The sequence below is a fragment of the Nothobranchius furzeri genome, chromosome 9 (genome assembly GCF_043380555.1).
Source record: "Nothobranchius furzeri strain GRZ-AD chromosome 9, NfurGRZ-RIMD1, whole genome shotgun sequence".
Lineage (NCBI taxonomy): Eukaryota > Metazoa > Chordata > Actinopteri > Cyprinodontiformes > Nothobranchiidae > Nothobranchius > Nothobranchius furzeri.
In genome coordinates, this window is record NC_091749.1 from 62,893,380 (window position 1) to 62,915,676 (window position 22,297).

Genomic DNA, 22,297 nt, shown 5'->3' on the forward strand with positions numbered 1-22,297 from the left:
AGTTATTACCATGTAACTCAGGTTCAATTCTAGATTTTATTTTTATTAAGCATTCCCTGTAAATACTGCTTTACACAATATTCACACTTTATTATAATTATACACTTTAATTACACAATAAAACACTTTAACTTACTATGTAATTACCATTTAAGTACTTAGTAATTAGGGGACTGTAAAAGGAAGTGTTACCTTCAAACTTCTATTTTCAATCATTTGCAGAAATTGCCGTTTGTATAATTGGCCCGATAAACAATTTCGTGTCAATCCTTTGCCTTTTGTAGCTGCCTCCTTTAGTAAAAAGGTGTTACAGTAAACTGAAGTCTGTGTGAAATACAAACAGGTGTGGTTTGTGAGTGAGAAGGTTCTCTAAAGTTAAGGTTCCACTTTCACCACATTCTGATGGAGAAGAAAACCTAGAAGAAGAGCTGTTCTTCAAATAAACCAGCAAAGTGCATGCACGAGTTCCAGAAACAAACTCACTGCTGTGAAACCCAGACCATGCTCCTGTACCCCCTGCAGACCCTCATGCGTACCCCATGTCACCATGCGCCACTCACTTGCTAAGCCGCAGACCTCCGGCATGCATGTGGCTTTGGATCGTCTGCCAGCGCCCGGCCTTAGTGCCCCCTGACACCATGCTTCGAACGCTGTTGCTGCGACTTGGCCCCGCCCCTGTACCAGAGCAAGCGCCGCCCCCGCTGTCGCTGGCCCCCGGTGAGGGTCCAGCACCGCCCTGCCCACCCTTATCCACAGCCCCACTGGGAGACCCGATGGGGCATCAGAGACAGACAAACAAGGACGGACGGGAAGAAAGAATCAAGAGAGAATACAAAAAAGAGGGAAAGATGAGAGACAGACGCACAAACGTACAGGGCCGGAGAACAAAAGCGTTGTCAGGTTAGTCAAATCATCCATTCATTACAGTAGATGTCATCTGTTGTTTACTGTCATTTAAAAAGTAAAGTTCATCTGCTCTTCATCAGATCTTAAAATGAGGTAAACACAACTACAGGGAGCTCATTGTTTATTTCACTGTAACATTATTTTTCAATGAAAAGCTAAACCAGAGACCCGAAGCGTGAGTTTGCTGTTAGGAAAATCTTCAGCAGAAATAACATAGTCTGAGCGTATGGGTGCTTTTCATTTTGTTGAGGAATACTTCTCTTATTTCCAGCATTGACGTTTGCAGACAGACCTGGCTGTCTTAAGGTCTCGCTACAGTGGTTTACTCTCAGTTCAGTGCTAGAGTGGACGTCTTCCAATCAAAAGATCAGGGGTTTGTCTCAAACAGAACTCAGAAGACCCGTAATGACGCCAAACACAGTAAAAGTATATAAAAAAATCTTTTATTTTTTGTGGAGTTACCAGAGGAGGGCGAGGCAGGAGACGGAGTCGGAGGGCAGGTGTGAGTCAAAACCAGATCGGCACAAGCAGGTACAGGGAGCAGGCTGGAGACGTGGTAGAAGACAGGCGAGGGTTGTGATGGCAGGCAGAGTTCAAGGCAGGTGTCAGGAGAAAAAACAAGCTCCAGAGGCAGAGAGCAGGCAGGGTGGATGGCTGGAGAATTTACTGGCAAATGTTTTCAATAATCTGGCACTGAATGACTGGATGGCTGGTTCTTTTGTAGCAGGGGAAACAGGTGTGGGTGATGAGCTGAGGAGTCAGAAGCAGGTGAAGTGGATGAAGCTGATTGTGGTATCAGGGAAACAGGGCTTAACTGGGGCTTGATGATGAGACCAGGTGTGCTGCATGAAGGCTGAGGAGGGTGAAGGATTGGAAGTCAAGGGCGGATACCAGACGCCCACAGGAAACCAGAGCAGGGCGGGAGTAGGGGGACCAGAGGAGTCTGGGGGGCTGGCGACGGGGGACCAGGAGCCGGGACTGTGGGAGTCGGATGATAGAGGACACTGGAGGACGAGGACCAAGAGGGGACTCCGGGCTAGGACACTGAGGGGACACTAGAGGACAAGGACCAAGAGGGGACTCCGGGCTAAGACACTGAGGGGACACTAGAGGACAAGAACCAAGAGGGGACACTAGAGGACGACAGAGGGGACACGAGAGGCTGAGGGGACAGAGGGAACTCTGGGACTGGTGGGGAAGTAGACTCTGGGACAAACACTGGGGACGTAGACACTAGTGGGGACTGTTGAGACTGGAACACTGGGACGTTGACTTCTGTCGACTTCGAGACTGGAGGCGTCGACCCTTGGACTGGAGGCACCGGACTGGGCTGAGCCTCTTGGACGGGCTGGACCTGAGCCTCATGGAAGAGCTGGACCGGAGCCTCGTGGAAGAGCTGGACCGGAGCCTCGTGGAAGAGCTGGACCAGATGCGGCGCGTCCTCCGGGACCACCGCCGAAGCAGGATGCGGTGCGTCCCTGGCTTACAGCCTAGTTTTTGTGAGTGGAGCCTTGATACAACGGCTGTTAGGCTCTTCCAGTTTTATCCAAATGCCGTTGTATTCTCTCCCAAAAGGGTTAAATTTTGTTCTCTTATTTAAACTGCAGAGATTTTCAAAATAAAAGCATAGTTTTCCTTTAACTTAACCCAGACTCGTCTCGTTTATTTTGCTGACCCTTCTCTCCTAGAGAGCCTTGAATGGGTCTGTAAAAGACCTAGAAAAGGCGACTGGTGTTTAGTACTATCTCATTTCCTCCGTCATCATGGGTTTCCGGTTCTGCAGGGGAGAGTGTTCCATGACAGTGTTTGCGTTCAAAACCTAGCTTGTTTGCAGATTCATTATAAGAGCTTTAACTCACACCTTTATGCTCCAGACAAGGAAATGTCTGCTTTTGTTGAGGTGATCACTCATGACTAATATCTAATTATCATGAACACTTGACTAGCAGCGCTTATGTGAGAGTGGTAAAGGTGAACTCAGGTTTAATAGACAGTTTAGTTCCTACTCCTGTTGTCTAAATGATGATGCAGTATATAGGGACGCCCCAATGCAACTTTTTCACTTCCGATACGATACCGATATTGCAGCCTTCAGTATTGACCGATACCGATATAAATCCGATTCGATATACCGTAAATCCTCTAATATTGGCCTGTATTCAATTAAAGGCCAGGTATCACATTTTGGCCGGTGTCGGCGGAGGTGAATAATGGCCGGTTTTTTATTGTGGCCGGGTGGAATGTGGTAACAAGCAAGTACGGGGGGCGGTTGTGTCATCTGTTTCACTTTTGATTTGCCAGTGATAGACCGCGAGGGTAACTTTAATCGTGCGGAGACGAAGAGGAGGTGAAAATTTGATATCAAGTTCAAAGTGAACGTGCTGATTATGCTGCAGAACACTCTGGGGAGCAGTAGGGGTTGTATGAACTAGTCACTAGTCGACTTCACCGCTCTATAGTGACTTTTTATGCCTGTCATCGACTAGTCGCTGTCACGTGATAATGACCGGCAAGATGCAGTCCTCGGAAAAGACAGCAGCCTGCTGTCAGCAGGTGACAAGCTCCTGCGCGTCGGGAGGCAACGCGCTGTGCCAGAGCGTCGGTACTGACACCCGCCGTAAAACGGACATTTAACCAAATTGTGACGTTTACCCTCTTGCAATTTAACCTTCCCCTCACCCCCATCCTAACCTTAACCAGCTTGCGCATGCAAAGCTCTGATTGTTGACGCGCTCCAGACATCTGCATCCTGAGCACGCCACAGTAACATTATCAAATCAGGTGTCGCCACCTCAAAAACTAATTTAACATGCAATCGTTCATGTCAGCTCATTTCCTTTTATGTTTTCTGTCTTTTATTCTTTTATTTGTGCCTGATGCGTTTCGCTGCTGTGGAGCGGGGGCATCACCTGTTTTGTCCTCGGTGACGTACCTAACTGATGTGGCCGGCCGGGAGCACTCCGCTGTTTTTGCGGTCGGTAGATCTTTTAGAACTGCAGTTCAAAGGTAACTCATAAGGTGAATATATATGAACCCAGGTAGCAGTTTTTCTTTAGGATTGAGAGGAGATGCAGGAAGATAATAAACAGAGACAGGACAGAAAAATAGTCGAATAAAAACAAGTTAGTTTTTGTACCTGGTGGTTGCAACAAACAGACACCATTGAAGGTCATCAGAAGTGAGGAACAGAAAAAGAAATAATTATTTTAATGTTTAGAGCAGCAGGAGCTCCGAGAGGCTGCAGGCGCATCAGTGAGTTTGCGGCCGCTGTGCAGGGGGAGGGGGGAGAGGGCTGAAGCAGAAACTACCGTTGTTAAAAGAAATGTGTTTAACTTTGAAAATGTGGGAGCAATTGTAATTGTCAAAAACTCCAGCGAACCATTAGTTCATTTTACTCAAATAGAAATCGAGGCCTGCCTCCAATTCTGGTCCTCCTTCCAATAAAGGCCTGGAGCTTGATGAGCTTGAGTAAAATACAGGCCCGGGCCTGTATTAGAGGATTTACGGTAAGCAAAAATCAGTCATTCTTTTACCTATTTCGTAGTGTGGAATGTATGAAAGGCTTGATCAAGTGATATTACTCAATCAGAGAACAAGAGCCAATAACAGTAAGAATGAAAAAAAAAGACTTGTTTTTAACCATTGGTTGCAAAAATGTGAACCTTAACAGACCACTTATATCGGAGATTTTTGATGCCGTCCGATATTATCCCATACAGTGTTTTTTGGGCTGATGTCGAATTACTTTCAATCTTGATATCGGAATGGGCCATCCCTAATATGCTCACCTGATGTGTTTACCTTATTTCAAGACTTTGTAAGTAAGCTGATCATTGTTACTTACTCATTTTCACCACATTGTAAACATGTGCCATAGCAGCTACATAGAACCCAATGATCAGTTTTAAATGCTGAGAAATGGCTCCATTTTTGTCGCAGGTGGCGACAGCATTGATCGACCTGCTGGCTGGTTGGAATGGGCAGCCCAGCGAAGTGATTATGCAGATGCATCGCTCCAAGCTTTTCAGACTGCAGATGCAGGTGATGAGAACACAGAGCACTAATGTCTGTAATCCCACACCTGCAGCAGTTACATCTAATGCCTCTGCATCATGTTTTACACCAGTTGCAAAGATCATCTGCAAAAGAAGAAGACGGTTACTCAGCATGCCACAAGCCCACCCCCTGCTGATCTAGGCGTAAAGCCACAGAGACGAACACAAATTGAACGCGGGACGCTCTGAGTGAAAACCAACCACAACAGGAGGACATCTGAGACCACAGTCAGACATAAAGTGAATGCTCAAAGTTGGGATTCTGGATAGGAATTCTCCCATTGACCATCAGCGTTTTGAACGTTATATTTAAATTTTTATTACCTGCCCTTAAAATCACATCTCAGAGGTGTATATGAAATTTGCAGAACAAATAATACTAGCTACAGTAATTTGTTGAGACGGAAATGAATAATTTACTCATCTACCATAGCAAATTTCAAACCCCACTCCGTTATCGACCTAATAAATACCAATTGAAGCTAAACAGAATGCAGAGCAATCACAGCGAAAGCTTTAATCACCACTGCGCACTGAGTTCACAATATTTTCAACATCACTGCTCAGACAGAGCAACTGATCACCTGGTGGCTTTTTTGAAAGGGTCACGTGAGCTGCAATTAGAGGATAAGAACAAACAGGTTGACTCGATGCCTCTGCCATCGTGTAAGATGCATCTAAATGAGGAAGCGGAGGCTGATACGGGGCAGACTTTTTACCATCCAAACGCTTAATTGCTCCGCTGCACGTGAAGGAGACGGCGTGTGTGGCTATTTTTAGAATGGGGCTCAGCAGACAAGACTCAGGAGGGCCATCAGGCTATGAGCTACAGTGGGAGTAGTTACAACAAGCAGAGGAGGTGGAGGACGAGGTGAGATGAGAAAAACACAAAGACTTCACACACACAGAAAACAACAGAACAAAACCCACCCTGCTTACTGAACCCATGCACAGTTCAGGTAATATGCCTATTTGTTTTCTAGTGAGACGCCAGATAATGAGATTAATTATAACAATACAACCAGGTGAGATTTGGCACCAGGACCACAGAAGAGTCAGACAGCTGTAGCAAAATCCATCTGCCAACACTTCCTCAAATCACTAATTTTTTTAAAATTTATTTGAGCAAGAAATAGAAGGGGACTCAAAACAAGCTCAGAGAACAGAACAGAAGCGGTTTGGTTTCCGTTTGGCTTCCGCAAAGACAAAAAATCGCTGTGTCCAATCAGAGCATTCACACCGACTGCGGTGTGGCGCAGAGTTACGGAAAGTTTCCGGTGTCCGCACGTGCTCATTGACTTTTTGCATTATAACATTTTATTCTCTTTAACTTAAACCATTTTATTATTATTTAGAGATGCTTGATAATAATAACTTTAAGTTTAAACATTTTCCTTTTTCTTTTTTTCGGACACTTATCAAAATTTTTATTATTTCATCTTTTTTTCATAGATTTATTTATTTATTTATTTTTCACACTCATGAGATTCGACTGATCTGTAATGGAATTGTTTTGTCTTTTAAATTACACCAAGTACAAATTTGGGTCTCAGGAGGTTAAAATACTTTCACCAAAATAAGTTTTATCTCTTCTTTTATTGTTGTTTTTTGGTTGATATAATAGGTTTATTAGAGAGGATGATACGGTGAACTAGACAAAATTTAGCATCTATACATGACACAAATAGGATGAAATAAAGATACAAACATGTTTATTTGTGAACTTTAAAAGTGTTTGCAGATAGATTTTGCCCAATTTAAATGTTTAAAAAGCAAGACTAGAGGCTAACTGTTTTAAATCCCATCAACCTGTTTACTCAAGCTATGCTAGTGGTTGTCTTATCCAGCTTCTCTCCAGAAGGCAAATACGCATACGTCTTTTAAGTTTTCAAAGAAACCCATCACCATAAATACAATTCTAGCAGCCAACCCTCAGCAGATATTTCAGAAGTGTTAAAACTTTGAACACTTGCAGTTTAGTGGCCACAAATGTTGTAAAATGTTCACGTAAAACAGTGAGATCAGCTCAAGGGTTGACCGTCTCCATGGTAACACCATGGGTTGCAGGTGAGAAGGCAAATAAGGTCTGGTGAGGATAGCAGGGCTGTAAGCAAAGGGGCTGTCACGCATTTTTATACTCTGTGCAAATGCAAAATAAAATGCGACATTCTGACTGTTATTATTTGGTTTATAGCAACAGAACTTAAGATATTGTTTTACAACATTAAAAAGTGATGTGAAAATCTCAGGTTTCAGTTTTGTTGTAGATTTATCTTTTTAAATGCAGGATTCTTGTGTAAATTTGGCTTTTGGGAGACATCTTTACATATAAAATCAGCTTTTTTTTAAATGGTCACATCTCTGTCAATGTTAGGGTAATCCTAAGAATCGCAGCAGTATTAAGGGATGGTGGTGCACATCACTATCAGGGCTGCATGACCAGCAGTGCATGCCAAGCACCGCCTCATCCCCTAAAGAAGAAACACCTGAGCTTTGCTGTTGCATGCTCAGAGGAATCAACTTAAAGACTTTTCTCTTTTTTTCATATACAAGTTCAAAATACTGAACTAAAATCATTAGTTTATTGTGCAGAAATGTTCCATTTCCTTATCATTAACCAGACACAGAGTTTTTCTTGTAGGTTTCCAGGATGTAAACGAGCCCCTTGTTGTTAACAGCCCTGCCCAGACAGAGGGGTCCCTTACCAGCCATGACCTGGACTCACTTGGGAGTGAGGCGAGGGTCTCCGTAGGGAGCATAGGGAGACATGTTTAGGAGGAACTCTTTGGGTGGGTAGGAGCTCCACCTTTGCTGCACATTGCTGCTGTCATTGTTATTCCAAAAGTCTCTGTCTAGATCGCTGCAGTCAGACAGACAGACAGACAGAGGGTTAGACAGCAAACTCTGTGAAATTAAACATGAGCGAAAGAGAGAGGTGTCAACAGAACATCAAAGGTCAGTGAGAGGCAACGAACAGGGATAGATTAAAAATAAACTGTGCTTACAGTATAATCTATGCCACAGGACTTTTACGCACCAAATACATACACAAAAAACTGACTATTGTTTTGCAATTTGTATGTTTTAAAACCAGAAATTAACCAAGTGATGAAAACAGGTGTGGGAACCTTATAGATAATAATTATTTAAAAAGTGAAAATCAGTAAATTCTAAATTGAAACTGTAATTTTGAATGAATCTAAAACATAAAAGTGTTAAAATGATTTCATTCAAGGCAAACTGTGCAGTTTTGGCTTGCTGTTAGCGCCCCCTAGTGTCCGTTTGTAGAACCGAAAGCAAAACCTATCTCCACACTGTGCGTTCGTCTTTTTAACACCTGAATCTAACAGCTGAAATGTCTCCCCAGCCTTCCTTAGTGTCTAGAAAAGTGATTCATTAAACAAATCAGCTGTGTTCATGATCTAAAACATGCAGGAAAAGTGCTAGACCCAGACGGCAGCGCCTGGTATGTCAGTCTGAAGTTGCAAGTGGAATATTCTGGCCACAGAGGGCGATGGGGGCTGGGTGGCCTTTGTGTGGCCCTGTAAAAGGTCTTTTTATTTATTTATTTTTTTTATTCGGTCAACAACAACAAATCATCAATTTTACATAAAAGTAAAAACACATACTGGCTCAAGAAAAGGTTTTAAAAATATGAAGAAGTTGCAAAGTATCCTTTTAAAGCTGATAGAAACTACAGCTTTCTGAGGATGAATCTATTAAAAGGCAAAAATGGTGCAAAAAATAAAATAAATAACCCATTTGACAACAAGTGAAGTGTTCACATGCATTTAATACATTTATGGTGAACCTTTTCATTTCCAATCAATTTATTGCCTTCGACTGAACTAATATTCTTGGATATGAAACACACTTTAACTTTAGTTTCTGCACATAAGTGAAAAGGGAGCAGGAAGAAGAAAAGTCTTATAAGGCCCACCCGTTTTTCAACAAATTAAAATAAACATCATAGCCGCTACGTTAAGTTCACTTACAGTCCCATTTTAACGCAGAGGCACGTTAGACGTGTATATAACGTGTGCAACTGACAATTAAGATAAAATATTTGTTTTTTTAAAAATATAGAAGAATCATTTGGCCATTTCTCTTTAAAATAAATTAAATTTTTGGAACTTGCTGGAACAATATTTTATTTGGAGGAAAGAAAGGAAGCCTAAATCCAACTCATACAGCAAAACTCTTGCTCTAATAAATACATAAATAAAAGATGGAGAAGGCCTTGAACACTGGGTCTGCAGAAACCCAGTAAATGGAAAGCCTTTCATTTTTAACAATTTGCTTAGATTTTAAGGTTTTGTGAAAACATAGGAGATGCATTAAAGTAGAAAACAGACTCCTGACAGAAAATAAGAAATAAGTTAATTTACCATCAAACAGTTTTACAGCGCAGATGGGTTATCCTTTTTAAAACATTTGTCGACATTTACACTTTTATTAATTTTATCTGAAAGACAGGATTGTTTTTATATCAAGACGTCTGGGAAATTAAAATGTTTGTGTTTTTGGGTTAAGAAGAAAAATCTTTTAATTCAAAACTTTATTAGCATAACTCTGTGTTCAGAAATAAGTAAAGTACACCTGACACCTACTTGATGGCTTTGTTTTCTCCTCGACCTCTCGGAGAGTCTGGAGAGCCGGGAGCCTCCATCCCTGGTTTGTTCCTCTTCCCCTGCAGAGAAACAAGACAAACGCACAGAATCAAAAAGGGAAGCGGATCTCAGACCTGTGTCTTGTTTGTGGCGCACAAATGCATTTTTCCACGTGTGGATTTCATCACAGAGGCTCTGAGACCACATCAGATTCTACTAGGTGTGACAAAAACATGACGAATGAGAGAAGAGCTGCAGATTTTGGTTTGATGGCCAGAACTGCAGGATGAGCGTGACGAGGGACCACTTCACTAAAATGAGATGCAAAAACACACTTTCAGATGAATAAAGCATGCACAAACATAACTTTACACAAAGCAACAGTAAAACACACATTTACTTTATCTGGCTGTGTATCACAATTCACATACTAACAGGTAATTATGGATAAGACACTGTAAACGCAGAGAAGATCGAAACGTTCATTTAACCTCAGAGCTGCTGCAACATACGTTAAAAGCTGCGGATGCACATTCATTGTAGCAGACTTCCATCACAGGAATAATTTTCCAGAGCAGAGGAAGGTTGTTAATAGTGAAAATAATGTTAAGTTGGTTATATTAGAAAGGTTTCTTCTTTTAAAGGCATACACTTCTCATTTTTACACCAGTTTTACCACTTAGAGGTGTAAACTTTCAACAAATGAGAATAACTCAGTAGCTACAGGTAAAATATGTTTTACTGAACTTCATCTTCATTCACCTCCTGAGTCTGTAACACTGAGCTCCTTCTCTGAGTCACTAGCATCCTTATGCAACACGTTTCTATTATAGACTAATGAGGAGGTCAGAACGGGGCTCAAAATGTTCAGCTAAACATTCTGTAAAATGTTCTTCATAATCCATCCATTCTCCTCCGCTTGTCCGGGGTATGGGCGCACGGGAAGGAGCCTAAGCAGAAGGGATGTGAATATGACAACAGCTCACAGTTCAATTCGATTCCAATTCTCGGGGTGACGATTCATTTCAGAATTGATTCTCAGTCAATGATATTAGTGACGAAGAGTGTCAACTGGAGTGAAGACTAGAATGTGCATGTAGCTGTATGCTTGTGGTCTGAAGAAGCAGAGAAAAAGTGAATACGATGTGTCAGTGTGTGTGAAACATCTTAACAGGTTTGGATGGACCAGTAACATGTATCATTTAACAGGAAGACTAACCCCGGGTTTCCACCAGAGCCGTCAGCAGCACGTTACTGCAGCAGCACGTCTTGCTCGCGTAAACTGCTGCTTGGCCCTTCCCACGAGACGCGAAGCAGCAGGGGAGCAGCTGTCACCGACCGAGCACGAAGTCACACGAGTGACTTCGTCAGTAAACACAACAACAAGCAGGAGAAAACTACAACATGGTTTGTGTTTAATGTTCTGTCTGTTGTAATCGCCAAAACGGACCTGAAAAACAAAGGAGACCACTAGCTAGGAGATAACTTCTCACGGGGCCGCAGTTAGTAACCTTTTTTAAAGTAAAGCAACCGGAAGGCAGTACGTTCTTTATTCTGAAAATCTCGGGAGCTTCTCTCCATTTCCGTGTCCGATTTCCTGTCTTTCCTTCCCCAAAAATGTCGAACTTGACCCGTTTCAGAGGCGTCGCGCGTAGAAAATAGAACCGGCGCGTAAAGGCCGCGACATGCTGCTCCTGACACACGGCAGACTCGCGCTGCTGACGGCTCCAGTGGAAAAGGTTCTGTTGAACACAGCAGTTCCTATCAGCAGCCATGACGTGCTGCTGACGGCTCCTGTGGAAAGCCGGGGTCACCGGCACGAATTAGTCTTAACAAGTGTCAATTATCGGTGCCGTCAGCATGAAACACACTCAAATTCAACAGGATAAACCATTTAAACATCATGGAAATTACTTCTTGGCTCATGAATTAATAAAAAAGGTACGTCTCTGTCGTATCTCAGCCGATTGCTCAGTCTAGTTTATTAGGCTAGTGTAGGAACACAGAGCAGCTCAGCTAGCGCCGGCTCCAGCATTGATGCGATCAGGGTGCTAGGAAGTTCAGTAGTTTACATGAAGGCTTTCGGACAGGACCAATTCAGAATCTTTATTTGAATAATCGTGATTTGGACGTAAATCTTTTATTTTTTTCCAGACACTTCTACTAAGCAGTGAGACCCAGACTACCCCTCCTCCAGCTTCACTGGCTGCCAGTCAACTTCAGGGTTCATTTCAAGATCCTGGTTCTGGTCTATAGGGCCTTACATGGACAAGCACCATCTTACATTGGTGATCTTCTCAGTTCCTACACCCCCAGCAGGTCCCTGAGGTCCAGTGACCAAAGCCTACTGGTTGTGCAGCACCAGGCTAAAGACCAAAGGTGACAGATCATTTGCTGCTGTGGCCCCCAGACTCTGGACCTCTCTCCCCCTGAGCCTGAGATCAGTGGACTCAGTGGTCTCCTTTAAAAAGCAGCTGAAGACTCACTTGTTCAAGCTGGCTTTTGTATGACCTTCTTCACCACTCTCTCTTTATTCTGCTCTCCCCACCTATTCCACCTTCCTCAGGATCCACTGATTTCCCTCTTTCCTGTTCACTCTCTCTCTTTCTTAACAATTTTTCTTTTAAATCCAGATTGCCTATTTTTGCTCATTATAAATATAGTTTTAAACATTTTCTAAATGCTTTTTTGTATTTTAACATTTTTTTTGTTTTGTTTTTGTGAAGCGCCTCGTGATTTTTATCTTGAGAGGCGCTATAGAAATGATATTTTCTTCTTCTTCTTCTACCCTCTCCCCAGCCACTTGGGTCAGCTCTCCAGGGAAATCCTAAGGCGTTCCCAAGCCTGCCGAAAGACATAGTCCAGCCAACATGTCCTGGGTCTTCTTTTAGGTCTCCTCCCTGTCGGATGTGCCCGGACGGAAAACCTCACAAGGGAGGCGTCCAGGAGGCATCCTCCGGGACGACCGAGCTTCTTACCCTATCTCTAAGGGAGAGCCCAGACACCCTGCAGGGAAAACTAATTTTGGTTGCTGATATCCGCTATCTCGTTCTTATGGTGACTACCCAAAGCTCATGACCATATTCTAATACTTTGAATTTAGAACAATTTGAATTTATTTGTGTCAAAGGGTATACCTGTTTCATATTCACACCTGTGTAGAATTCACTTCGCAGCTGACCTTAACTGCATGTTTTCAGACTGCTAGAAGACCCTGGAGAGCATCAAAAACTGCAGAAACCACACAGTTTATGTGAAAAAACTCCCATCTGGTGCAGTGGCTTCACACCCACGACCAGCAATAGTGCTGCCATGAAGCCTCAAGAAGGAGGTCAGTCTGACGTCAGGATCTGCAGAGCTGAATGGATTGTGTGCATTAAATTATATATGAAAGTGAAAAGAGTTTCTGAAGAGCAGCTGCCACAAGTTTCCTGGTGGAAAAACGGCAATATTACAGTTCACACTCTTAAAAAAAAACTCACAAACACCACAATTGTGAAGCGTTCGGAGCAAATGTGAAGATTTTTCAAGGAAACGAAACACAAATTTTTTTCAAGTGGTCAATACCAGATATGTGCTGAATGTAAAATAAGTTCCTAAATTCAAAAATATATATATTTTTTCATTTTGGAAACAAAAATTATTAGGGATGCTCGATATTGTTATTTTTTCTTTGTCAAAATCCGATAATTTCTAACTCTTAATTTCCAACACCGCTATATGCGGCGTCCCCCCCAATAAAAACTATTTGGAGGTGGTCAAATGCGTGTGTCTCACGCTCATCACGTGAGAGTTGGCAGCCATGCTGGTGTGTTTACATCTTACATTTAGGCAGAAACAAATGAATAAACGGATCACAAACATGCTGATTTTGATTTATACATTCGTGCCTCAGAGAAAATTTGTATCAATTTGTTTAGAGAATGTTTGGGTGTGTGTTATAGTTACTTAGCTGAAAAAATGTAAGCAGCATAAGTGTACACATGCTAAGTGATGCTAATTGCTAAGCGCAATGCTAAGATGTGTGTCAGTAACATCGACATATAAATATTGGACAATGGGTTTCCATAGACTCCAATAAGTTTTTGAGCTAAAATGGGAGGTGGCCACCACCGCCATTTTGACCGTGTCACAAGTTCCGTCAAGCCCAGACAATTCCACAAAAGGGAAGAGGTGGAGCTGAGGGTGGGGCTGTAAGGCTGGGATCAACTGACGACATGTGGTCGAACTAGCTACAAGCTAACCTGAAGTTAACCCAAAGCTAACGCAGAGGTGGGAGCTAAACTAACGGAGGTAGCAACCTAGCTACAACCGGAGTTAACTGTGCACAACATCAGAGCTTCTGAGTCAGAGATACACTGGGCTGACCGCTGGGTAAAACAGGGTGGAACACAGAGGTCTCCAGAGCGCTTCACAAGCCGGCAGCCGCACAGCAGACAAGTGCCGCTGCGATCTGAGATGCGCAGAGCTGCCGCTGGGGAGAACCTGGTGGAAAGGTTTCCATCCCAGAGCTCCACAAGCCAGCAGCCCGCGCAGCAGTGAGGAGTCGCGATCAGACAGAGATGCGCCGATCTACGGGGAGGGGAGAACCGGGTGGAAAACATCGGTGTCCTGAGAGCTCCACAATAGAGCCCTGCACTGAAGCCAGAGGCCCGAGGGCCGGGTTTCGGGCCAATGACTGTGTAATTACCTTGGACACGGGCCGGGCGCCTTTATTTTTATCACTTGTAAGTCGCTTTGGACAAAAGTGTCTGCTAAATACATAAACATAAACATATTTTTAATCAAATTCATAAAAAAAACTGAAACACTTAAACGCAGCAGCACCTGCCTGCTTCTCACGCACCGGCACCCGTTAGCTCAGTTAAGGTCTGTGTGGTTCATAAATGTGCCTATATAAACGAATTCTCAAACTGCTGATTGAAACATGTGCCCCTATTCTAATATGCCATTTTATGTCCATTTTGATATGTCAGAAACCATTCGTTTATTCTCATGAAAACGGCAGCATTCTATTTTTCTGTGAATAAATTCGTTCTGCAGTTAAAAAAAATACAGCATTCATTGCTGGGTTTTTTTCTAATAGGAGAGCGCATTTTCAGAGTGGCAGATTAAATATACAAACGCTTTATTAATTGGGGGCGTTTGTTTTATCTGCCACTCTGAAAATGCACTCGCAGTTAGGAAATTAGAATGCTGCTTTTTTTTCTAATTGCACAAGAGCGCATTTTCAGAGCAGATTAAATTTACAAACACATCCAATTAATATAGTGTTCGTAAATGTCATTTGCCACTTGAAAAATACGCTCTGTTAGAAAAAAAAAGCCGCATTGATGCTGTTTTTCTTTTCTTTTTTTTTTCTTTCTTTTTTTTTACTGCAGCACGCTTCCCACAGATAATTAGAATGCGGAGCATTCTATCACGCTAAAACATTATCAAAGGTTAAAAAAAAGTCAGGCTCGGGTCGGGCCAGAGAATCCTGAAAACCTTCTCGGACCGGGTCAGGTTGGGGCTCCACACCCTCGGGCCGGGCCGGACACGGGCTCAGATTTTAGGCCCGTGCAGGGCTCTACTCCACAAGCCGATAGTTGGAACCCAGCTCCACCAACATGTTATATTTCAACCCATTTTCTACAGTGCAGCATTATGTTAAATGCACTGGGTTTTACCCTATTACATTTAAATTTCATGGTTAAACAGTACATGTTAAAATCTAAGCTCAGCTCGGCAGTGACCTAAAATACATAATATAATTTTACTTACCGAAAAAAATGAAGTGGAGACTCCTTGGACGCTCTATTAGTGCAATTAATGCCACAGCAAGTTAGCCTGACAAGCCAGACTAAATAAATGTATTATTTAGTCTGGCCACGCTCCATTGACGGCTCTCGGTTGTGGGGCGGGTTCTACCGTTGTCTTTCAAATGATCTCCGCATTCCACTGGACAATGAATGTGACGTACTCTTGTTTCACTCTGTTGCATCATTCCGCCCACCAGGCATATAGAGTGCCCTGATTGGCCCACAAAGCGGATAAAGCTCTGTGATTTGTTCACTAAGCAGATAGAGCACTATGACTGGCCCACCATTATGGACCAATCACAGCTCTTTATGTGTTTGAAACCCCTCTAGAGAGCTGTGATTGGCTAGCCAGATTCCTGGTAGGAGCTGCTGAGGTTCCAATGGAGCATGCCTAGATTCTTTGCAAAGCAAGAATTTGGTCTAGTTCACTAGGCTAACAGCAAGTCATTTTGTCCAACAATTGCACAAATAATATCCAAAAAAAGAATACACAAACGCTACAACTAATGGTCTAAGTTGAGAGATTGAAAATGACCGAACAGTTTTCAGGCGAGGCCGAGGCTCAGGCTGAGGCCTTTCCCCGGAGCTAGCTCTGCGGTCACGTGGGTCATATGCTCATTAATTATACAGAATTTTAGGCTTTTAATACACTTAAACAGAAGAGTGACAAAAAAATTCAACCCCCTCAGAGTTGTCATGAGTGTAAACTAGATCATTTAAACAAAAAACATGTTTTGGTACCAGGCTGTACACATGTTTATTTCTGCTGTGAAATTGGTATTTTTAACATGGGAGTCAATGAGGAATTGCTTGCTTCTGACACCGGCCCCTAGCGGATGAGGGTGGAACTGCAATTTATTTCACTTCCGGGATTGCTTCAATTTTTCACCTGCATTGTGGGGGCTTAGTCAGTAATGTATTTTTTCTGTTTGTGTTTATCGTAGTTACGATGATAAAACATTTATAAAGATTTTCTTTTAAGAAGAGCAAGCTTTGGGCGAAGGTTCTTGTGTTTGTTTTGGTTGTTTGCTAGCTGCTAGCTACAGACAGTTACGTGCTCTAAGGACAGCAGATCCTCACTACACATGGCAACATCCTAATTATTCACAAGTTGTGCCAAATGAAACTAAAATGTCTCAAACTCAGATCTGTTATATTTTGGCATTTTGATAGAGAGGACATGAAGCCGAAGAGTTTGATCTATTATTTGTAGTTGGTTTGTAAAAGTTGGGTCACTAAAGGAGTAAAAATCGATACCGATATTTTCCACTGTTACTTTTTAAGGCCAATATCGGTGGACCGATAATATGGGACATCCCTGAAAATATGTATTTTTAGCAAACTTTACGTTATTGTCCTGTAGACATTTTTCCTCCTAATTAACTATGAAATTATAATTTTATTTTAGATTTAGCTGAAGTATTCATAATTATTTAGCTTAAACCTAATTATATAAAAGAAACAATGTCAATCAGCCTGCTGGTGAAATATTTCACACACACTTCAGTGTTTATCTTAACTCTGCAGATAGAGAGCTGTAGACAGGTGGCCTCTTTACGTATTCCACTGTATCTGTCTCTAATGCATCCACAATAAACTCTATTATTTATCACGCCACATCGCATATGCCCAGCAGGTCCACAGCACAAACATTTTTAATAGAAAACAAATCTCAGCGCCTAACCTGACGCACACATCAAACATCCTGCTACCATACTGTAAACACATGCAGAATAACATCAAATTGAAGAAATAAGAAAAGGGATGGAGTTCTATCCATCAAGAATACCCAATCAGCTGGAGCTCATCTATCATTAAACAGCACCATAAAATCTTCAAGAGGCTGGGGAGGAGAGGGTTGAAAATGTTGAGGGGAGCGTGGGAGGATGTGAGAAACAGAGGAGCTGATCAGGAGGAACAGGAGTGACAACAGAGCAGAGGGGCGATGTGGGGAGAGAGAAGAGACAGGATGGAGGGGATGAGAATAGAGCGGTGCAGATGATGATATAGATGTGGCTGGAGATGAAGGGGAGACTTTGATTCCCCATTCAGAGCCCTCCTGAGTGGATTTGTTATTGTGTTTGTTATACATGTTGATGTTCAACACCAGCTAACAGCAGCTTGAGTTCCCGTCGGCACTCCTCTGTTCCTGTCGCTGCCCCTCGTTTCCAACCCCCTCCACGTCTCGTCCCATTTCTTATAGTATACAACAACTCAGGCCTGCTCCACTCTCACACAAAGTACTGTTTCAATTCTTAGCAAAATCTCTTTTACCTCACAGAGCAGACGTTTCTATCTCCGTTAAAACAAATGACATCATTTAAGTCATTGATATGTTTGATGTTAATCACAAACATCTGAATCCAAAACACTCAGGAGTCAAACTAAATGGTGTCTGCTCGGTACATTTAAAGCATATTAATCAGGCCCCGTTCACACGGCATGAGATACATATGCAGACTAAATCATCCAACCAACTTCATGCCAGAATTGAAGATCAACCTTACTCATATTTTTAATACATTTGCAGTTGGCTCTAGTAGGAATTAATGCCTTTTAAATTGTTCTCACGGGATAAAAACTCAGATGATCTTGTTTGAGGACGTAGAAGTCAGCTGGAGGAGAAAGTGGCAGCAGACGGCAAGATTTGGAGTCTTCATTCTCCAACCAATCAGAGCAGAAACAGCTATAGAAGGTGATTGCTACTATAAAGCAAACATTATGCCTAGTTTTTTATAGCACAAAATCTAAGAGATTTCCCTTTAAGTAACTTTATTTGCTATTTGCTTCAGTTTAATAAAAACGGGCTCAGCACGGAGGACAAACAAGGAAATGGTGTCAAGCTAGATGTCTGTGAAGGTTCTCAGTCATCCAGGTCATTGTAGTCTAAGGAGCTTTGAAAGAAAAGCGTCTGGACTTCTTTGAGTTGCTTGAAGACGTTTCACCTCTCATCTGAGAGGCTTCTTCAGTTCGAAGGTCAAATGATGGAGAGTCCCAGATTTAAACCCCAGTGGGAGTTTCCCCCCGAAGAGGGAACAAATGACCCCTGATGACATAGGCGTCATTTTAACCGGGGACGCCGGGGACATGTCCCCGGCAAAATTTGTGATTGGCAGCTGTGTGTCCCCCCCCCCCTTTAAAAAAAAGCCTGCTGATGAGGATTTTTGTTTTACCAGCTCAGATCTTATACCAGGGGTCGGCAACCTGTTCCCATCAAAGAGCCATTATTACCCGTTTCCCACAGTAAAGAAAACACTGGGAGCCACAGCGGCCGCAGCGTTGTGGGCGGGGCCTACCCTCAGACAGCAGAGAGCTGCCCACAACAGGTGACAGCAACAGGTACCGGTCGCTCGCATGGGCGTCGCATCCGTGGGGGATTCAACACCCACACTTTTCCAGCTGTTTTGCTCACCTCCACACCAGTCTGGTTTCTCTATGTCGCACTAACTCTGTTTGCCTCATCTCCTTCTTCACCTCCCTCTTCTGACAGCCGATGTCGGGTTCAAGGAGAGCGAGGGACGGAAGTGCTCGACTGAATTCATAATTTTACATCTTGACATTAGCTGTACAAAGTCTGAGTTTGATCAAGTGAAGAACAATAATTTGCAGAGTAACAGGCACAGCGCCAGGTTTTCATTTTTGGATGGGCCACAGTAATTTTGGACGGACCTTAATAAGCAGTGACTTAAGTGAAGCAGGCAGGTCGCGCTAGAAAATTTCGTTTAAAAAGACGTCATAAATGTTTCCCCCGTCATTTTAATTTCTAAAATATGAAGTAAAAACTCACAATTTAATTTTCATTCATTTGTCATTAATATGTAGTCTACACCTGTGCGTTAAGTGGACCATCTTCCAGTAAAAGCAAAGCTTCCAGCCCACCTCTCCAAATGCGTAAAATGTGCATCAGCCGCTAGTTAGGCGCGCCACGCACCATCAGCGACGTCAGCCCAGACAATAGCAGAGCAACTAGAGAAAGAATAGAGGATAATTGTCTGGATGTGGATGGAGATTACATTTTACAGCAGCCTGATCATCATTTAAATACGTAAACCATCACCTGTCTTCTAGTCCACGCTATCAGCATTATTTTGTGTGTGTGTGTTTTCCACTTCAAACACTGGTCTAACCAACCAGACCAGCGTGTCCAGTAACATATTAATGTTACACTTCATGTAGGCTAGGAACATTTCACCTGCCGTGGCCCGACCGCTTCTGCTCCACATAAACTTTGTGCGTAATCAAATGTCTCTACAGGTGCTTTATGAGCTGAAGAGGTGATTCTGCCTCAGACTGCGTAATGCGTCTCCATATTAGAGACGGGAACAAGCGCTGTTCAGCCAAAGTTTCATCATTTCATAAAAAGAACATTTTTCCAAGTAACACGTCCCTCAGAGAGACCGGATTTCCAGAACGCTTCAGTAGGAGGAAATCTTATTGCACGCACCGCGGTTCTGTACTGCGCTGCGAACCCCTCAGATCTTCAGCCCACTGTCCACCGTGGGCACTCCGAGCCGCGCTGAACACAGTGTCCAAGCTCTGATGTTCTGATGGGAATCAAGTTACCTCTGCGATGTGCGCAACGATTAAAATGTCAGCTCATCCATGCGCGTCGGGGCAATTCTTTCAAAACAACCAGCATCCTTGAGTTTATCCGTCAATATGTGGAAAGGTGGAGAAACGAAGGCCCAGGCGGGATTCGATCCCTAGACTCCCGGGTGAGTGTCATACGCTCTAACCAGTCAGCCAAAGGGACAACCCCTTGGCCAAGTAGCCAGGGCGCATTATCTATCGGGACACTGTGACAGGACCCTCACACTGCCACACCTGATTATGAAACTTTGGCTGAATAGCGCTTGTTCCTGTCTCCAATGTGACGACGCATCCAGGAACCTCTCCGAGGAGAAGCCCAGAATCTGACATCCTCCAGCTCAGGAAGCGCATATGATTACGCACAAGTGTGACGTGTCAACCCGGTCTCAGAGTAGGACCGGGTTGGACCTGTTCAGGTTTACGCAGACAATCTTTACATTTAGAATTGGCATACAGATGTAAAATTAATGCAGTAAAATATAAAGCTTTTCATTTAAATATCCATTCATTATTTTACAAGCCCAGAGAGCCGCATCAGATGGATGGAAGAGCCGCATGCGGCTCCGGAGCCGCCGACCCCTGTGCTAGCCTACTTTATTGTCCCCAGCAATTTTTAAACCCCACTCAAGTGTATGGTTATTGTCCCCAGCAATTCTGAAAACAAACTGACGCCCTTGCCTGATGATCTTCTACATAAACACATGAGCCAAGGTGTGAGGGTGGGTGTGGGTCCTATTCAGCCAGAGTTTCGGGTGAGCTCATTGTGAAGCCTGGCCCCACCCTATCATGTGAATTCCTGTCTTCAAGCAACTCAAAGAAGTCAGACGCTTTTCTTTCAAAGCTCCGTAGGTGTCAAGCTAGAGACAATAGGTAAAGGAAGCAGGAAGCTTAAGCCAGGATACTTCTGGTAATTACTCAATAAAACATGGTAATATGGTTAATTTGTTTAAAAAATTATCTTTATGTAATCCCAAAACTAAGGTGTGGTGGACTGAAAAACCATGTCTTAAAAGTTTTTTTCTGATATAATCGGTCACTCAGACTTTTTCGTGCAGGCTGAACATGAAAATAGTATTCTACACCTATCTCTTGCGTTAGCTTAGCAAAAAGAAAAAAATAATAAAATACGGTGAAACTCTAGGATTTATAAATCCTCACAGATCTATATCACACTGTCAGTTAACATTCATGGACTCACCCATCTTGACTCATGATGGGGAAGGCTATTGTTGGTTTAGAATTTGATCATCAGCGGCGGACATCATAGCTAGTTTAAGCTAACTTTTAGCAATAGCAACTTCACCTCATAGCAGAACTCCTCCATGCTTGTGTTATTTGTGAAGCTAAAACATCCAAGTCGGTGGTAGAGTTGCGTTGCTTTAATTCAATCCGGGGCAAAATGTCCAAATATCAGGAAATAATCTTGTCGTTTGAAGCTCAGCTGTGATGTCGCAGCAGACTGGGTCCTGCAGAGACGAGAAGTTGTGGGCATTTTGTGACCTGAATGCTGCCTGCAAGGCATTCCTTCCTACTAGAGACCACTGCAAATGTATTGATTAAATGAGTTATCCACATTTTTGGGATATTATGCCATTTTTTGTTATTGTTAAAACATAAACAAAAATGAATTGTTTTACAAACTGGATGATAAAAGCACTGCATTTATTCAGAGAAGCAAGATAAAGTACATTAAAACTGAAATCTAATGATGAATTAATTAAAAAGGGTCACCTGAATCAGCTGTTGAGGATCATTGATCTATTTATTTGCCATTTCAAAAGACAGACCAAGCTCCTCCTCCACCTTCCCATGTTTTTAAATGTCTACGTTTAGGGAGCTCTATTATGTTTATGTTTATTTATTTGGCAGACGCTGTTGTCCAAAGCAACATACAAATGTTGACCTATAGGGCAGGCGTGGGGAACCTTGGTCCTCCAGGGTCTGTATCCTGCACGTCTTTGCTTCAACACTTCTGATTCAGTGGTTGATTCACCTGTTCAGCAGCTCATCAGCCTCTGCAGAAGCCTGTTAATCACCTACTGATTGAAATCAGGTGTGTTGATGCAGGGTTGAAACTAAAATATGCTGGATACCAGCCCTTGATGGACCAGGGTTCTCCACCCCTGCTATAGGGCATGTTGTGATCTGTGGGGGAAACCGGAGTACCCGGAGGAAACCCATGCATGCATGGGGAGAACACTCAACTCCACACAGAAAGCTCACAGCCAAGTTTTGAACTTGCAACCTTCTTGCTGTGAGGCAACAGTGCTAACAGACAGTCAGCACTAACCGCTGTGCCACCACGCAGTCACGTTGGTATGTGACGCTGAGGGAG

The 22,297-nt window shown here is 43.0% G+C and overlaps 1 protein-coding gene across 3 annotated transcripts in view; it reads right to left on the reverse strand.

Annotated features, from left to right (window-relative positions):
• The window catches only part of syt7b (synaptotagmin VIIb), a 219,581-nt gene that overhangs the window by 82,140 nt on the left and 115,144 nt on the right, over positions 1-22,297 (reverse strand). For 2 of the 3 annotated variants that reach the window (XM_015953136.3, XM_015953137.3), the window contains exons 3-5: positions 9,572-9,651; positions 7,687-7,821; positions 561-761 (exon numbers count right to left, since the gene is read on the reverse strand). In XM_015953136.3, coding sequence (XP_015808622.3) covers positions 561-761; positions 7,687-7,821; positions 9,572-9,651 — 416 coding nt within the window. The remainder of the gene's footprint in view (positions 1-560; positions 762-7,686; positions 7,822-9,571; positions 9,652-22,297) is intronic. The other variant, XM_015953138.3, reaches the window with a different exon arrangement.